At 40.7% G+C, this 19,260-nt stretch overlaps 1 protein-coding gene across 4 annotated transcripts in view; it reads left to right on the top strand.

Moving 5' to 3' along the window:
- The window catches only part of MPP5 (membrane palmitoylated protein 5), a 70,544-nt gene that overhangs the window by 44,396 nt on the left and 6,888 nt on the right, over positions 1–19,260 (top strand). For all 4 annotated transcript variants that reach the window (XM_019551301.1, XM_019551304.1, XM_019551303.1 and 1 more), the window contains 9 exons: positions 273–419; positions 4,119–4,280; positions 5,267–5,344; positions 8,444–8,627; positions 9,774–9,845; positions 10,825–10,896; positions 12,831–12,998; positions 14,126–14,328; positions 16,731–16,841. In XM_019551301.1, the coding sequence (XP_019406846.1) occupies positions 273–419; positions 4,119–4,280; positions 5,267–5,344; positions 8,444–8,627; positions 9,774–9,845; positions 10,825–10,896; positions 12,831–12,998; positions 14,126–14,328; positions 16,731–16,841 (1,197 nt within the window). The remainder of the gene's footprint in view (positions 1–272; positions 420–4,118; positions 4,281–5,266; positions 5,345–8,443; positions 8,628–9,773; positions 9,846–10,824; positions 10,897–12,830; positions 12,999–14,125; positions 14,329–16,730; positions 16,842–19,260) is intronic.

The raw sequence follows: 19,260 nt of genomic DNA on the forward strand, positions 1-19,260 counted from the left end.
CTCCCACCCTCCTGTGTCTTGTAATCAAATCCAAGACAAGGGCCTTTTCCCCCCTGCGTTAATTGTGCGGGGGGCTTCATCTTGGATTCAAGTAAATACAGTAAAGCATAATCATGTTATTGTGATGGATCTTCCTGGCTTTTTTATGCTAATTTGGAAACTTTAGTAATTTGCAGTGAATTTCACAGTAGAAATTAGCAAATCTGCAAAAATTTCAAATGGAGATAAAAGGCATAATTGTGTTTAACTGTGCTATTTTTATTTAACATTAGGCACTTTTATTGGCTCATGATAAGGTTGCAGAGCAGGAAATGCAGCCAGAGCCAGTGACAGAGGAAAAGATTTATGAGAATGTTGGCCTGTATGGAGGAGAGACTGTTAAAATAGTTCGAATTGAAAAAGCTCGAGATATTCCACTGGTAAGTATAGATACTGTGACAGGCGTTCCCTTTCCCAGGGAAGAAAATAAAGATAGAACTGTCCTTTTTGCTTTTATTCTTCTAGACTCCTTTTGGAAGACATTGTCCTTACAATGTTTTTCAGACCTTTTATAAATGATAGTAAGTATGACGCTTGTTTTCCCACAAATGCGTGAAGCAGGACACGGTTTTGTTTTTCTATACAGATCATTGTTACTGTTCTGGAACTTGCAGAGACATACTGCTTAGACTTTGACTTGACATTTGTCATTCCTCACGTGATAAATGCTTAGAGCTGACAGGGTTTTTGGTTGTAGCAGTGTTGGTCTAAGGATATTGGCAGGCAAGGTTCTTTGGGTAGATGCAATATCTTTTATTAGACCAGAAAAAATTCTTGGCAAGCTTTTGGGCACAGTCACCCTTCTTCAGTCATAGGGAGTCTCTGCTGTTCTGAGACTCCAGGAAATCTGATAGTGGGATTGAAGTTCTGAACTTCAAAAATGCAAATTTCAACAAGCTTAGGTCACTAGCAGAGGAAGTGCTATGGGACCAGGAACCAAAGGTGAAAGGTGTGCATGAGAAAAGTGGTTGTTCCTTAAGGACATGATCCTTGAAGCACAAAGGAAGTCGATTCGCATGCAGAGAAAAGGTAACAGAAGGGCTGGGAAGCCCTGTTGGCTAGACAGGGAAATCAGGGTCGTCTTAAGAAAGAGGCTTACAAACAATGGAAGCTCGGGGCGGGCCCCAAGGAGGACTATTCCACTATGACCCACATTTGCAGGGAACAGATAAAGGCTAAAGCGGTGACTGAACTTAGATAAGCAACGGGAATCAAGAATAATAAGAAGCACTTCTTCAGGTACACAGGGAACAGGAAGAAAACAAATGCAAGTGTGGGGCCATTGCTCAACAACTCAGAAGAGCTGGTTACTGGCACCTAGGAGAAAGATGAACTCCTGAATGACTTCTTCACCTTGATCTTTCACTAGACCAAGGGGAAAACAATGCCAGGTAGAATACAGGATGAGCACAGTAGGAATATAATCGTCTTCCTACTATTGCCGTAGAATTGGTGTATGACCAACTAAAAAATTAGACATATATAAGTCAGCAGGACTGGATGATCTTCATCCGAGAGTGCTGAAGGAGCTGCCCAAAGTCACCCCTGGCAAAACTCTTCCACAACTCATGGCACTCTGGAGAAGTCCCTGAGGACTTGTGTTGTGCCCATCCCCAAGGGCAGGAGGGAGGACCGGAGTAACAGGTCAGTCAGCCTAATTTCTATTCTAGGGAAAATTCTAGAAAAATTCATCAAGGAGTCTATTTGCGATAAGCTTACAGAACATGAATGACACATGCCCCTGCAGGCAGCCGCGGGCTGAGCAGGGAGCCCCCACGCGGCCACAGCGGTATTGGCAGCAGGGGTGGGTGGCAAGCTCCAACCAGTGGTCAGCGTTCATCTGCAGATACTGCCAGTGGAAGCCAGTGGCAATCAGGGACTGCACGCAGATGCCGCCGGCAGTGGGGAGCGGTGCGCAGTGACTGCCCACAGGTACCACTGACAGCATCATCAGCGCTTTTCACAGGGGGTGCACATACACCCACGTGCACCCCCTACAATGTTGCAGAAGGTAAGATTCTGAGTGGCAGCCAGCATGGCTTCATCACAGGCAGGTCTGGTCTTACCAACCTCATCTCCTGTGACCAGGTAACTCTCCACCTCGACACAAGAGAGCAGGTTGACATTGTATACCTTGACTTCCAAAAGGCCTTTGATCTAGTATCCCATGATGTCCTCACTAGAAAATTGGAGGATTGTGGGCTTAACTCAGAGACAGTCAGATGTATGAGATGCTGCAGGATAGGACCCAGAGAGTCATAGTGAACAGGTCCATCGTTCTGGTGAGAAGTAGGCAGCAGCATCCTGCAGGGGTCAGTGTTTGGTCTAGTACTTTTCAACATCTTTATTAGCAATCTGGATGTGGGGTAAAGAGCTCACTGGCCAAGTTTGTGGATGACACCAAGTTATGGGGAAGTGTGGTCACTCTTGAAGATAGCTACAGATACAGGCAGACCTAGACAGGCTAGCAAGTTGGACAAATCATAATCTGATAAAGTTCAGCGTTGACAAATGTAAAGTGCTCCATCTCAGGAGAAGAAACCCCCAACACACCTACAGGCTTGGCAGCACCAAACTGACTAGCACCACAAATGAAAGGGACCTGGGGGGTAATAATAGACAGCAGTGAATATGAGCCATCAGTGCGATGGTGTAGCCAGCAGGGCAAATAATACTCTGTTATGCATCAATCAGTGCATCTCCAGCAAAACCAAGGAAGTGATTCTTCCACTGTGCTCAGCAATGGTGAGACCCCAGCTGGAGTACTGCATCCAGTTCTGGGCACCACACTTTAACAAGGAAATGAACAAGCTTGAGAGTCCAGAAAAGAGCCACGGGTATGATCACAGTCTTACATGGCAAGCCATATGAGGAAAGGCTGAGGGATCTGGGACTCTTCAGCCTGAAGAAAAGGCTTAGAGGGGACCTGGTAGCAGCTTACCGCTACACTAGGGGAGTACATCACAGGCTTGATGAGCAACTGTTCACCCAAGGGAAGAACCAGGAGTAATGGTCACCAATCCCTGGAAGACCGATTCAGGCTTAACATTAGGAAAAAATTCTTCACAGTCACAGTGTTCAGACTGTGGAATAAACTCCCTCCAAAGATGGTGCAATCACCTACCCTGGAAATCTTCAAGAGGAAACTGGACAGTCACCTTGCTGGGGTCACCTGACCCCAGTTATCTTTCCTGCTTGGTACAGGGACTGGTCTTATTTCATAGATTCATGATTGTGAGAAAAGCTAAAGGTGTGGCAGGATGTCAGTGAAAGTGTAAATAGGTAGAAATTAGAAAGACAAGAGATAAAGCAGAGGGTGAAGGGGAGGAGGTGGGGGGGAAGACTGAAGGGAGACATTACAGTGATAGAATATAAGGTAGAAAAGAGGCTGCCAGTGAAAAAGAAAGTAGTAGATCAGGAAAACAGGACTGAGAGAAGTTCAAGGTATGAGAGGATGCTGTGAAAATATAAATGGGTAAAAAGGAAAAACAGAAGGTAAAGCTGGGGAGAGAGTGGGAAGAAAGCAGGGGAAAGAAAGGCCAAAGGGAAATATTACAGTGTAAGAGAGTGGCTCTCAATGAAGAAGGAAATAATAGTAAATATAGCTGACATCAATTTTATATATTTGAGCTGCTTTATTCTAAAACTGAAACTTACGGTAATTACTGTTTACAGTAAAGTCAGTACAATCTCTGGAATGTCGAGTGGGATTGAAGGGAGAGTTTCCTAAGACACTATCTCAAGATGTATTGAAATAGAGTTAAATCCTTGCTGTGCCAAGCACTCTCAGCATTTATCTCTCATCTACTGTTTTTCATCTGCTAAGACAAGTAAAACATTTTCTCTGGAAAAATAATATCTGTCATATATGTATGGTTGAATTCACTGTCTGTTTTATCATAGGTTGCAGAACTGAATTATTATTTTTAATCAAAGCTTTAGTTGTATGCCTCTAAGTTGTTGCTTATTGTCATTTGTAGTTTATACTTGTTTTTATCCAGTGGTTTGAAATATATGCAATAGATATCCAGGAGTTTCTGAACTTATTATGAATTGATTCTTGGCTTGCAATTATTCAGGGTGCTACAGTACGCAACGAAATGGATTCTGTTATCATTAGTCGAATAGTGAAAGGAGGTGCTGCAGAGAAGAGTGGCTTGTTACGCGAAGGAGATGAAGTTCTGCAAATTAATGGTATTGAAATTCGTGGAAAAGACGTTAATGAAGTTTTTGATTTGTTGGTAAGTTTGTGGTTTTGTTTTTTCCTGTTATAGATAATTTCTGGTTTGATCCTTTAAAATTGCTTCATGTACAAAAAGCATGCTGCATCTGAATTGCATATTTGTAGTTTCTTAGTCATTGACTTGAATGCAAAACATCTCTCCTGGCATCTCTGTTTAAAAAAAAAAATCATCACAATTCAACCACGTCATAGGTCTCCAAAAATCATGGTTTAGACATGCTTAATAGCATTTTGATAGGCTTTGTCAACATTATTTTATTAAGATTTATCTGTAGAGAACTTTCTCTGTTCTTGGGTGAGTTCTATGAACAAGTCTTATTTAAAGGATTAAATGTGGTATAGTATAATTAAAGACCTATATCATAATGTATGTGTTCAAAGGGCCAAGTTTTATTTGCAAATTTAATTCTCGCATTTCTGAATTTTTGAGTATCTCATTTTTCAACCTTAACATTTCTTTTAACATAGCTTTTTATTCAAATAATATTTTTATGGTGTCTCAAGTCCAAAATTCTTAGCAGTTATTCACCAGTTAACCCATACAACAAGTATGGAAGATAAAGAAATGATTCTTCTTTTAACAAGTGAAGAAACCTGAGACAGATTTGACAACACCTAGGCTGAATGACAAACCAGTGTCACTCAAGATGTAATTTGAGAATTATATCCATGCTTGGCCCACATTCACTCTTGCATTACTCTAATTAATGTTGGTTGCTGTTAAATATGCACCGTTTCTAGAGGAATGAGTAACACGCACAACCAACCATTCCAGTGTTCCTCCTTATGATGGTCAGCATTTACTCTTTATAGTCATGGGTCTGTACGGGAATCATTTCAGCCTAAGGGGTGATATGATGCATCCAGTGCATCTCAAGTGTCTTGAAATTTATGCACTGTGCAGCCCTACAGACATAGGTGGCTTTATTGGAATTTCTGATTGAAACAGTTGTGTACATTACTAAGGAGTCTTTTTCATCACAGGCTGACATGCATGGCACTCTGACATTTGTGCTGATTCCCAGTCAACAGAGCAAGCCGTCTCCTGCTAAGGAAACAGTTGTAAGTACTTTATACATACACTTTAAACTGATGATACATGTGACTGTTTGTCTGGTTGGATTTTTTTCACCTAATACTCTGCAAAGATCTGTCTGGGTGATCTTACATTGGGAAATAGAAGATATTTAAATTGATTTAGACAAGGGGTGTCAAAGACATGGCACATAGGTCAGATCTGGCCTGCAGAGCTCCCTTCTTTTATATGTAATGAGGCATGGCTGCAAAAGCCAAGTTGTTTGTCTTCTGTACAACTCCTTTCACATGCGATACTGGAGAGTTTTGTCTTATCTGTGGGCAGGCTCTGAGCTTTTCACTGTTAGCACTCCTTTTGTGTAAGGCTTCCAGAACTCCTTCAACACAAACATTCTAGGCCTTAAACAGGAGCATTAGTGTCACGTGCTATCTGTGTCATAATATATGCCCAGGCCAGATCCTTTCTGACAGCCTCTGCAAAAGAAGCACTTCCCCGTGATTAGTCTTTCCTTGTTTTGCAATACTTGATAGCCTTTTTTTTTTTTGCCTGTCTTTAGCTAAATTCTTTATTAATTTGACTGATGGGCTTGGGCTTTACATGCATCTGATGTCTTTGTTAGTGTTACCATGAATTTCCTACTTCATCCAGCTTAGGATGCTCTGGCGTTGGACAACATACTGTTAGCACATAGGTCTGTTTAGTCTCAGCACATCTTGAATTCTTGTTCCAATTCTTTTTGGTATCTCCTTGCTTTTAGTCATCTCAGCCTGCTTAATTACAGTTCTCTGGTATGTGGGTATTTTGCATTTAGCTAGTCATTTTCCTTAGTGTGCTCTCCTTCTGAGATTCATACACTTTTGCCTGGGCAGTTTGACCAGGCCTGCCTGGTCAGTGGATGAGTGGTTTCCAAGCTGGCTGATGTTTTCGCAGAAAAGGGAAGTACCAGGAACTCAGGAAGATTATCCAAGAGAGTTTAGATTTCATGTCATGTTAACTGTGGATAGTCTTTGGTGTTGAATATGGTGGCAACGGCTGCTGTTTTGGATGAATGCTTTCAAGTCATCTTGGCTCCAAGCATCTAAATCCTGCCCAAAGTCAAGAAGCAGCTTAGGAACCTGCTGTAAGCCAAAGAGAACATGCGAGGGGAGCATATGAAAATTAGTGTAGTCATACTGGGATCCTGGGCTTGTGTCATGTTCCTTGTAGCTCTTTTAAAAAACATGGAAAGAAAAAGCTATTTGCAAGCCAGACTGCATCTGGCTCTAAATTCAAAGGAATGCAGTTCCCTGAAGCTCAACCTCATCAATATCAGCAGCAGGCAGGTGCTAAACTTCTCTTCTGTAAACGGTGAATGCTTGTGGTTGGTTTGAATTGTCCCAGGTTGTATTGCCAAACTGCCACTTTCAGTGTTTCAAATGAATGTCCCTGTTGGAACAAATGTAACAACCTCTTAACCAGTAATCGCTAATCACTTGGACATGAAAGCAAGCAATGGTTGATACGGTAATAAAGTCTTTCAGAAACATGTGTATATTTCTCTAGTCAGAAAATGATCTCTGGATTCTCAATATTAAGAAAAGATGCTGTAAGAAATCTAGTTCCTTCTGACAAACACCAGCATCACTCCTGGTCTGATGTGTGAAAAGGAGAATTTTATTTCAGGACTTCTTGATGATTAAAGAGAGAGAAGGATGTTGGCCATTTCTGTATCTCAGACTGCTAAATCACTGTCTGTTTAGAGACAAAAGTCTGAGCTGAGGCAGTTCTGTAGTCTTTATGGTTTATGAGAATCCTGTGAGGTGATCTTTGTTGACAGAAAAATAACAGTTAAGGAACTTTACTTTTAACTGAAACAGAATGGCAAAGTTAGCTATTTGTATTTAAGAGTAAAACCTGAACCCCTGAATCTCTCCATTCACTTGTTTGAATGAATCAAACTTTTTCCCTTTAGTGTTTTAGGTGCACACTCAGTCACGTAAAATGGCCTTCTTGCTAGGCCTGTGTGAAGCAACTAGTATTCACTTCGGATTTGGCCGATTCGGAGAACAGCGATTTGATTCGGCAATTCGAATCACTGTCCCAAATCAATTCAGCCTCAGCTGAATTTCCAAATCAGCCAGGCGATGGCTGCCCCACCCTCCCCAGCTCCTGGCACTTGGCGGGGGTGGGGAAGCCCCAACACAGCGGGTGCTGCCAGGGAGGGAGCAATCCCCGCTGCCCCCTCCCCCACCCACTGTCCCAGCCCCACCCCCCCAGCTCTGGCCCTTTAAGAAAAAAAAAAAAAGAGGAAAAACCCCCGCATTCACCATTCCTGCTGGTGAGGTCGATCCTCGCTGCCCTGCGCCACATGGGGGGCTTTGCATGAAGCCTGAAAGCCGCGGCAGGAGGGTGAGTCCCGGGGCTTTTCTCCTTTTTTTTTTTTCCTTAAAGGGCCAGAACTGCAATGGGTGAGGTAGCCATGCGGGGGCTTTGGGAGTGGAGGGGTGGTCAAGAGGCTAGTGCAGAGCCTCCCATGTGGCGTGGGGCGATGGGGGACAGCAGGGATGTTCCCCCTGCCCAGCAACACCCAGTAAGCACCAGGGCTTTTCTTTAAAGGGCCAGGAGCTGTGGTAGGCGGGGCAGACATGCGGGGGCCGGGGAGCATCAAATCAAATTTTTTCCAAAGATTGGGAGAGCTTCAAATCAATTCGGACCTTTCAATTTGGATTCAGATATTTGGCCACTGAATTGGACCAAATTTCCTCTGAATCGAATCACCCTCCAAAGCTTCACACAGCCTTGCTTCTTACCCTCATTTCCAGTTTCAGAACTTGTCCCAAACTGGCCACACCATATTTTTACCATAGTGTCTGTCTAATGTTCCTTTCTCTATGCAGATGAAATTATTCATTGCAATGTTACACTTCATTATTTACTACAGTTAGATGCTGCTCTTTCCAGCAGAGGCCCATGGCGGGTCTGTGTCAGACTCGAGATTGAATAATGAAATTTCAGCGTGGTATGTTCTTTTATTGCATATGCTCCTTGGACCCCTTGCAACCAGTAGGAACAAACATTTTGGGAAAATTAATCCTTGGAAGTCTCACATGTTTTTTGCTTTTATTTTTGTGTCTCTTGTTTCCTAGATACATGTGAAAGCACATTTTGATTATGATCCTTCTGATGACCCGTATGTCCCTTGCCGAGAATTAGGCCTGTCTTTTCAAAAGGGAGATATACTCCATGTGATCAGTCAGGAAGATCCAAACTGGTGGCAGGCCTACAGAGATGGAGATGAAGACAATCAGCCTTTGGCAGGTCTTATTCCAGGTAAAATGCAGCATTATTGAAAATCTAGATCTACAGAGATTTTGAGGTGCCATTGTTAAGAAGATGGCTCACTACAGCAGCTCCTGTATCCTGAGAGACCAGTGTTTTTAGACAGTCAGATATTCTGAACTGGGACTGGTTAAATGTCTGCCTGTTCAAACCTTTTTTTGAGCAAAAACCAACAACTTTGATTTTTTGTTAATTTCATAGTCAATAACAGTTGCCTTTTCAAAAAGTAGATTTTAATTGTTTTTACAAATGGGTGTCCATGGGAGTAGACATTAGCCAGATACTTGCTCATTTCAGCAGAAAGCAGCTTCTAATTTTTCCCCTCTTCCTGGAGTTCAGAATTCCCTCTGCTGGTTGCTACTTTAGCAGCACTACACTTTAACAATAGTTTACTCTGCCTTTATTTGAAAGAACAAACTTAGACTGACTAAATGATGAAAAAAAAAAAAGTAGACAATATTCTCCTTTGACTGACCTGTGCATGAACCCAGTTTGACTCAAGTCAGGGCTGATTTTGTAGCACTGGAATATAGTAAGCATTTTTTTATATGCAAACTGGGCATATTTAAAATAGAACTATTTGAGAACTGAAGCCTCAAAATGCCTCTTTATAATCAGGTTTCAACACAGAACTTCTCAGATCGGTACTCTTCTTTGAGGGGTATGAGTTTGGATCACTACAGAAAACACTACAATTTTCTGAGTAACTGTCTTCTGGAAGTGTCTGCATGGTGTTTCCCAAATAATTGAATCATTTAAGAATCACAGAAGTAAATAACCATACTTCCAATATTGTACATTTTAAACAATACTATTTTAGTTGCCGAATTACCATATTTCATGCAAATTCATCATGTTTTTACTTTAATTTTGAAAATGTATCTTAATACTTCATTTATCATGAAACTGAAGCCATAGAATGTTGTTTTCCCTAAACCCCATAACATTTAAAGTTTTCTGAATTTGTTGTCATATACCATGTCCTATTTGAGACTTGTCAGGTTTGGAGATATGATAACAGTAATGAAATTGAGATGTGATACTTAAAAGAAAATTGGTATTTTATTTGTCAATAGAAGTAAGTATGGCTTCCCATTTTAACTGCTGTTGTACTTTTTTTTTTTTTTATTCACGAAGGAAAGAGCTTTCAGCAGCAAAGAGAAGCAATGAAGCAAACTATAGAAGAAGACAAGGAGCCAGAAAAACCAGGTTTGGAAGTACACGCTCTAAATCAGGGATGGCCAACCTGTGGCACAGGCAACCTATGTGTGTGGCACAAAGCAGATAGTAGATAGGACAGGGAGCAGAAAGTATAGCAGTAGATTGGTTTGGGGAAGGGAATCAGAATGTCATTTGTGGCACATGTACCTGAAAGGTTGGACCCCACTGCTCCGAACAAAAACTCTGACTCTGATGTCTGGAGCCTTGTCTAGATTGAGATTTATAAGGAATTCTCTCCCTGTTGGTCTTGCACAGGTGGGATAATTCTCTGAAATTCTTGTTTTAGGTAAAGATTTGGGCTGTCAGCTGGTTTATGTTCTTATAGCCAAGCAGATGTTGAAATTGTTCAAGAGAGCTTAGAGATTGACCCTCAATATTTCTAAACTAAATTGATTCTACTCTTTCTGGTTTGAAGATCAGAACTGCAATAGTAAGAGACAAGTTTTAAAATAAAACTTCTAAAAATCTGTATATTCCACCTGTGATCACCTTATTTAGACAAAATTGAGTGAAAACCAAGTCAATTCAACCATCGAAGGATGATTGTAACAACTGCCCTACATGAAAGGTCAGGGAGTTTAAGAATATTAGAGAGATCAAAGAATATGATTTTATAGATAGTTGAAGCACAAAACAAGAGTCAAGAGTTTTTTAGTAGTAGGAAATGTAAAGGATTTTGGAAATGAAGAGGATAAGCAACAGGTTTTGTTGCATATATTGGCTAAGGGAGAAAGACGTGTTAGAAAACTGCATGTTGTGGTTGGTGTTAGTATTGGATTTTTTTAGAGATACAAGAATAAGTTTTATATATCAAATTACAGAAGAGATATCTTATTTCTTAATTAAATATTAACTGCATAAGAGATATGAAAAACAAAATGTGTGCTTTTACTTTTTAGATATGCAGGAAGAGAAAATGCTTTTTTTTTATTTATCGAAATGTGACTTGTGATTTTATTTTAACCAGGAAAGCTCTGGTGTGCAAAGAAAAATAAAAAGAAACGGAAAAAGGTTCTGTACAATGCCAATAAAAATGATGGTAAGTAGTCACCTTGATGTGAAGTGTTTGCCATTGCAGAACAACTACAGAAAAATCATGGCATGATGTATAATTTTGGTGTAAAATGGAGGTTGTTTGGAATTATCTACCAAAATGTCCTGGACAGTCAGTTATGACAAACCAATCTATTATAGCATCTATAAAGTTGGTCTCTGTTATTCCTAATGTAGTAATCATTTCAAAGTCAATAAATGAGAATGAAACCATGCTTCCAGAAACAATTTCCTATAGTTAAATTTATACTGTATTCCTACAAAGGACTTTGGAATTTATGGTATACATTTATGTAGAGGAAAATCTGATAAAAATTCACATTATTGTCTATAATTATTAAGACCAGGAAATAATTGCCAAATGAAGATGTCTTTTGTATTTTGCTGTAGATGTAGTAGGCTTATCAATAAACCCAGAGGTTTCCCAACCACCAGGCCCAGTACTGGGCCACGAAGGGTTGGCTGCTGGGTCCTGGCACAGGCATCCCACTCAGACCCCTATCTGTCTGCCTGGGTGAGGGGCTTCTGCCGCTGGCAGTCTTGCGGAGTTAAAGCTGGGCAGTGGGGCAGCCCCGAGAGGGAGGTAGCTGGCTCCATGCACCCCATCCCACTCCTGCTGGTCCGCAGGATAAAAAAGGTTGGGAACCACAGAGTAAACCTGGTCCCTGACTTGTGCCATTGCTTGTCAGTTGGGCCTGGCAGTAGTCTGGCGGCAGCACTCTTCCTTACCACAAGAATAGAAATTGCTACACAGCAACAAATCTGGACAGATAAACAGAGTGGAGGTGAATTGGTTTAGATGCCAGCCAGAGGACTGGTACAGTTCTCTCAGGCTCCTGGCACATATTCATTTAGCAGTGTAATAGGATCTGATCCCCAATTCCAGCAATCACACATCCTACCATGCCATACATGCATGGCAGGAGGCATAGTTTTTGGATCAGGGATCAGATTTTAGTCATGCCCTTTCTACTTGCTAGTGCAAGGGGAACCCAGGATCATGATCCTGGGCTTTCCCTGCACTGACAGGTTGAAAGCCAGGTGCTCACAACTCCACATGTGGGACTGTGGGTGGGCACCTCTGTGCCATGTGAGGGCAAGAGGAGGGAGCCAGTTGGTTTCCTTCAAAGCAAAGTTGAAGACCAGCACCTACAGTCCCACATCAGGCTCTAAGAGCTACTGGGGACCTGGAACTGATGCCAGTATCCAGCTGATTGTTGGCTCTTAGCAGATTCGAGACCCAGGGCAGTCGGGCTGGGGCTGACAGCTGAATGGCACTAGAAAGTCCTGGGGTTTTAGAAAAACCTGTGGTTTTCAGACATCCCAATATCCCAGGACATCTAAAAACTGTGCAGCCCAGCTCCTCTCAATCCAGCATTTTAAATGCCTTGCCCCACAGCCTCTGTGGGTACTGCAGGGCAAAGCCAGAAAGGCTGCCAGGCATAGTGGTTGCTGGGTCCCCCCTGCAAGGGAATTTTGCAGCCCACTCCCCTAGCAGCCCATTTTGGCATTGGGACCAGGGCTGTCCCAGTCCCCATGCCAATTCCTGTCCTGATGCGAATGCTGATAATCAGCAGATTGTCAGCATTGGGACAGAGGCGAGCTACACATTCAATTTATGGTACCATACAAACGAGCCACAAACGAGTGGCTGATTTGCCACTTTATGGTGCCATAAATTGGCTGAACATGTAGCACTGTTACTAACATGTTAATTGCACCAGAAGTGTAATATGTGCTAGGGACCTCAGACTCAAGCACGCAAAAGGTACACACGGTGAGAGGGGAAGAAAGAATGGGCTTCCTTAAGCCCATTATAACTAGGAAACTTGTGGCAGACTCTGCTGCTGTATAACAGCAATAGCATCAGCTGTGATAGTGCCTAATAACATTTTCACTTTTTTTTCCTTTTCTCTGAAGATTATGACAATGAGGAGATTTTGACCTATGAAGAAATGTCACTGTATCACCAGCCAGCAAATAGGAAAAGGCCTATTGTTCTGATTGGTCCACAGAATTGTGGCCAGAATGAACTGCGCCAGAGATTAATGAATAATGAAGCAGATCGTTTTGCAGCTGCAGTTCCTCGTAAGTCTACAGAGTGTGGTGTAACACACCCCTAACCTTGCTGTAATCTGCAGCTAAATAGTCTCAGGCTGACAGTCAAGGTCAGGTATTTTGCAAGCTGGACTGAGTAAAGTTAGCACTTGCTAAAGAAAAAATACTAAAGAAACAGTGAAGAGAAATCTTTTGAAAGAGAATGGCTTTGGTGAATCTGTTACTTACCTTAATGTTACTTACCTTAACAATAAAATGTTAAAGGAATGCTGGGGCAAGTCCATGTTTTTCAGGACATAACATTAGGATCACATGCCCTCATTTAAAAAAAATAAAAAAAAGATGCATTTCCCAGAACTGCTCTTAACCTAGGTGTCTGGGCTAAATTCCACTTAAAGTAACTGTACTGTACCTTCTTTAATTTCCCCTGGAGTTTCCATTGAATATATAACTTATGACAAATAGCGAAGGATACCACAGTATTTCTGCATTCTGTTGGTTTTCAGCCAAATGCAGCTGTATGAATGAAGTGATTTCTTTTTTAGTTGGTAAAGTGTTTTTGGGTCCTCTGGGTGACAAACTCTACCTGTGAGATTGGTCTGCAAATTCCGCAGATTTATATGCCCAGAGATATCGCTGGAGATACCACTGTTGAAAAGAAAATATGTGCCTGTAAGTAGGTTGGCTAGCTTTCTGGCTTCTGTGGGCAGGTTTTGCTTCCTGAGGAGTGACTCAGCTAGTCCTCCCACTAAAACACAGTCTTTAGGAAACAAGGAAACAAAACTGAGCCACTCGCACTGTCCCAGGCAGTAGGAGGGGAGCCCTTTGGCCTTTGCCCAGCACAGCAGCCTTGGCCTCTCCTTGTAGCAAGCTTCTTGCTCACATCTTGCTTCTTCCTCCCTCCCTTCCAGTCTAGGAGTTTTAAAAAAGCTCCTAGCAGAACACTCCCTAGCTGTGGGTCATTTGGATAGGCAAACTATCTCAAAAGGTTTGCCTGTTTCCTCTTACAGGGACAGACTGCACTGTTACACTGCCCATTTTTCCACACTGGATAGTGCACAGTACCGTAGTACAAAAAAACTCAGTTTTACTCCAAAGCTATTTGGAATTTCAGAAGTACACTTTTTTCATAACCCCTTTTTGGTTCTTATTTTCAGATACCACTCGGAGCAGGCGAGAGAACGAAGTAGCTGGCCGTGATTACCACTTTATTTCAAGGCAGGCATTTGAGACTGACATAGCTGCAGGGAAATTTATTGAATATGGAGAATTTGAGAAGAATCTTTATGGTACCAGCATAGATTCTGTGCGACAAGTAATCAACTCTGGCAAGATATGCCTTTTAAATCTTCATACCCAGGTACAGTAAGAGCTGTTATTGCACATTGTTGGGTTTTTTGACCGGTGTTGTAAAAACTGAAAATATAAAAGTGCTGTGAAGGCATATGAAGAAACTATATTTGGTACAAGTAATTCTGCACTGGTGACCTGTGTGAAATGAACTCAATTTATTAGCCCATGTATGTTCAGTCTTTTTAGACTGTGGGGGGAGTAGGCCCTTCTAAACAAGGTATTTGGTAAGCAGGAAACTGAACTGATATCCACAGCCTGATCTGTGGACAGGGGAGCTTCAGTCTCCAGACCACTGCCCTTCTTGCCCTTTTTCTCAGAGTTCTGTTACTCTCTGGACTCTAAAGTAGTTTAGGGCTATACTTCACAACCTCAGCTCTGTGTTGTAAGGTAGTGCCTAGGCAGTTCCTACTTGGCAGAGCTACAGAAGGATTAAATGCACCAATGTTCTTTTTTTTAACTTTATATATAAACATCCAACTTACCAAGTCACCAATTTTATATTTAAAATGCATCCAGTCCCCTAAAATATACATAAAGGCAAATGTCTATCTTTCATTGCTTGTGCTCCCTTAAGAACTTTAGTGACAGGGAACTCGCATTTAGCGCTCTTAATTTGGTTCCTGAAAAACAGAATGTTAAGTGAAATGAGCATCAAGTGAAACTGAAAATATTTGACGATACAAGATAGTAACCACAAGTTTTTTTAATGATCCAAGATGGTAACTGCAAGCATTATAACGAAATTCGTTGAGTGCTAAGTGAAATCAGGCATAAATTTAAAATGAGTGACATAGCAAAATAGAGCTAAGTGAAACAGTGTTAAGAGGGGGTTGCCTGTACTGGTAACTTGTTAGCCTGTGATACCTTAAAATTGTAGTGCATACTGGAGAAAATGGTGCATCAACAAACCCCATGTTATATAATGCGCCTTTCTGCCACAGTCCAGTGGAGGGTCATGAGTCAGAACTACATTGCTGTCATCATAAAAGATAGGATTCGCTAGTCGTGGACCAGAACCTCTTTGTGTTAGGTACTGTACAAACATGATGACCCTTGCCCCAAAGAGTTTGCAGATGAAGACTAGGGATCTACGGAATGATTGAATAACTCAAGGAAGGGAAAATAATTTTAAATGACAGAGAATTTTGATTAGAAAAGTAGCTCTCTCTTTTGGCTGGTAATACTGGTTGCTGTAAGTAATGTATATTTTTTTCAGTCTTTTTAATATTGTTAGAGTAGACAGAACTAGTAATTATTAAATAGCATGAAGAGTTGCACTCTTTTATTTAACAATTTTGGACAAAAGCAAAAAGATATGTCAGTTAATTTTATTCATACAATTTTGTTATTATGTCAGTGTTATTTCACACAGTTACTCAGTATTTGTTAAATGTGTGTCTTAAATTGTTGTTCCTTGAACTAATTAAATATGAACAAAGAAAAATCACAACTGTGTAAATTACTAAACAATAATTGTTTCTGTTGTTTCTTGTTTTAAAAACATAAACATGTGAAGAGCTTTTATATCTGCTTTAACTGTTTAAAAGGTCATCATTTATGTTTAGCATCAGTCCCAAAATGTGTGTGTGCGTGCGTGTGTGTGCACACACCATTCCACAGAAATGTAAGAGATGGGAAGAACTCAAAACAAGTAACAAAGGTTTATAAAGTCAACTTCATAATATCTTATGAGCCTGGTAAGTAATCTCACTTTGCAGATTAAGAAACTAAGTCACAGAAGCAGAAGCCTTTTGAGCGCCAGTAGTAGAATCCATTTCTCCTGACTCGGTGTCCTTTGCTCTTTCCATATAACTATGCAAAATGAATGTTTGATATGTTGCTAATGAACCTGTTTTGCCTTGGAAATAGCATATAACTTTAAACAGAAAAAAAGTTAGTCATCGTTATTTAAGTATGAATTTTTTAAGTACATGATAGAACACACCTTACAACTGAGAACTAAATGTGGAAAAACTGCATATGTAGCTTCAGGTTATTTTTTTGTATTAAAGACCTGAAAAAATGTAAATTTCAGTCAGTCTATTGACATGTTTCAGTTCTGCCAAATTTATTTTGGTCAGGACTGTTCTTATCTTGCTAGAAGGAACCATACTTGAACAAGAATAAATATTGGAGTTCCCTAAGGGTGAAAATACCCATCACATAAGAAATGGTAAAGTCAGTGATAATTAGGGGCATCATGTTACCAAGCAAGAATGCGGCTATTAGTGAATGCCACAGATAAAAATAAATTCTCAAAATTCATAGCCAGGTATATTAGCAGTAGAATTATATTAACATTTGATAATATTATATGAACTAGGTGTCATTGCCTACTTTTCCTTTAGAAACTTAGTTAATAGTATTTATTTTTAAATAATAAACAGCACAAATGTGTTTTTCCTTCAGTCATTGAAGACCCTACGCAATTCTGACTTGAAGCCATATATTATCTTTATTGCGCCACCTTCACAAGAGCGGCTACGTGCATTATTGGCCAAAGAGGGTAAAAATCCTAAGGTAATGAACAGTAGTAATTTAAATATTTATTACAAAGCAGTTTGGGGCTTTGTTGGCAAGTGTGGAGCTCAGTTTCTTAGCACAACTTCAAAAGAATTCAGCATAAAACTATTGCTTGTCATTATCTAAAACATGCATGAAATTTTGTGGTAACCAAGAGAATTATATTGTAAATATCTGTTGCAGTGGAAAGGTTAGACTTACTGAGATAAGCAGTAAGGTCAAAGGTCCACTTGAGCCTGTAGGCTCTTTGAGCTAGTTTTGTTAAGGCACATCAGTTTCTGTAGCCAACAGCGCAGAAGGTTAGCATTGGTTCAGGCTGCCTTTGATTCCCCAGTCTGAATTACCCGGTTCCCATCAACAGCTGGGTCAGTTGGAGGTGGTCTTTATCATCAGTCCAGAGCAGAGCTTGGATATGCACTTCGTGAAGCCACGATGAGATATGCTAACCACTCTGCCAACACACTTCTCAGTAAGACCGTGCTGTCTAGGAACTCCTCGTTGACTACATGTCTGAGGGTGAAGTTACACATCACACTTGGACCATACTAAGAACCCTTAAAACAGGAGCCTCCACTCACCGAAGCTTGTTAACTTGTGCTGAGTGCCCTCTGAGCATCTCAGTTATGCCACTTCAGGCAAGGACTAACTCTGGGCCATGCTACCTAATTCATGTTAGGGTAACTTCAGTCTGCTCCATGGAGATAAAATAAGCAATCTACAGTCCTCCAGCATCTAAGGATGCACTGCTCCCAGTCTCCCCCTACACCCAGAGCAGGAATAGGGCCTAGTGGCCTGGCTCTAGCTATGCCTCTGCTTTCCAGCCATCTAGTGGCAAGTCAGAGCTGTGCAGGTAAGAAAAAGTATTAACCCCTAATGTGCAACTGCTCACAGCAATTTCTAGCTTCAACACTGCTTAACATTCCACAGATTTAGTATGATTCAAGAGTAATCTGTACCTCCGTACTTACGTGGGACACAGAATCCAAGTGGCCAGCTTAATATTTCTACAGCTGGTATATCTTTTTCTGTCATTTTCTTTGAGTAACAGAAATGTAAATCAAAACAAGAAATTAAGTATTGTACTATCTCATTCTCTGCCCACTGTTCTGCATCACTTGATGGCATCAGGTAGCTGCCAGTGACTTTCTTTGTGGCCTAAACTTCTGCCTTTTACCCTGGGTTCAGCTCCTGTTTTAGCTCTTTCATCCTTCCAGGCAAAGGGGTCATGCTTTTAGGTCTTTAACTCCAAAGCTGTAGGTGAACCACCATTTAAAAATATTTGGAAATGTGGTAAGCAGGCTTTAGCTACAGCTTTTGTGCTCAAAATAAAAAATAAGCAAAGCAATAGAAGCAGAAATTCAAATTTGACCATAGCTAATAAAGGGCAGGTATTGATTGATACTTCAGTTCTAACCAGTTGTCTTTCCTTCTCTTTCCTCTGTCTCTTTTTTGCAAATCTTAGGCTCCAATTTTTTTATGATTTTTTTTATGACTGTATATACCCCAAATATGCTTCAAAATGCCACGTTATATTTGAATTGCAGAAGTAACTTAGTGAACAGACAGATAGGATGCTATTTTTGCAGCATTCATACATTTGAAAGCATCTGTAGCTTGTGGTAAGACAAATATACTTTCCTTTGGATCTTTGTTTCAGTAACTTTACTACTACATACCACATCAGCCATTGAAAAGACATTCTAGTCCATTCAGTCTGGACGCAACCTACAGTAGAAAATGCTAGTGCATGCCACTGCACAAAGGGATCAGTATGTGGTACACCAGTTGCATAACAACATGACATTCCTGAATGAAAATTAGGGAGCAAACTGTGGCTAAGCCAAGGCTTAGTATTTTATAGGCAGTCTATTGTTTTTTGAAATCTGATGTCAAATTCAGATTATCATAGGACTGCCTCAGTTATTTATTTTAATACCTCTTTTTGTTTAATTTTAAACAATAAAAGTTACACAAAATATAAAGGCAATAAATAGTTTCAATTATAAGTATTTGGGGAAGTTGCAAACACAGTCTCTGTGTTAAATGTTTGACCCTGAGTGGAAAGAATTCTGTCTTACTTAAACAATCATTCTCCTGTTCACAATCCAGACTGGTTTGCTTTGTGATTGGACTCTGTCTAGTGGACATTTCAGGACAAAGTTAGTGAAAGAGCTCATCTGAGCAACATGAATTGTAGTAGAGCTGAATGCAAGTCACACATTGTGGAACAATGAGCAAATTTACAAGAAGAGCATTTATTCTGGAATATAGTGGCAATGAAAGGAACTTAAGAACCGTGATGAATAACCAGTGGACCAAGAGCATAAGCATCTGTAAACATGTCTGAAGTGAATATAAGCATAAGCATTTTTCCACATAAGTAGAAAAATGCCAAGTAGGATGATTATATCAGCTC

The sequence above is a fragment of the Crocodylus porosus genome, unplaced genomic scaffold (genome assembly GCF_001723895.1).
Source record: "Crocodylus porosus isolate Cpor-Errol unplaced genomic scaffold, CroPor_comp1, whole genome shotgun sequence".
Lineage (NCBI taxonomy): Eukaryota > Metazoa > Chordata > Crocodylia > Crocodylidae > Crocodylus > Crocodylus porosus.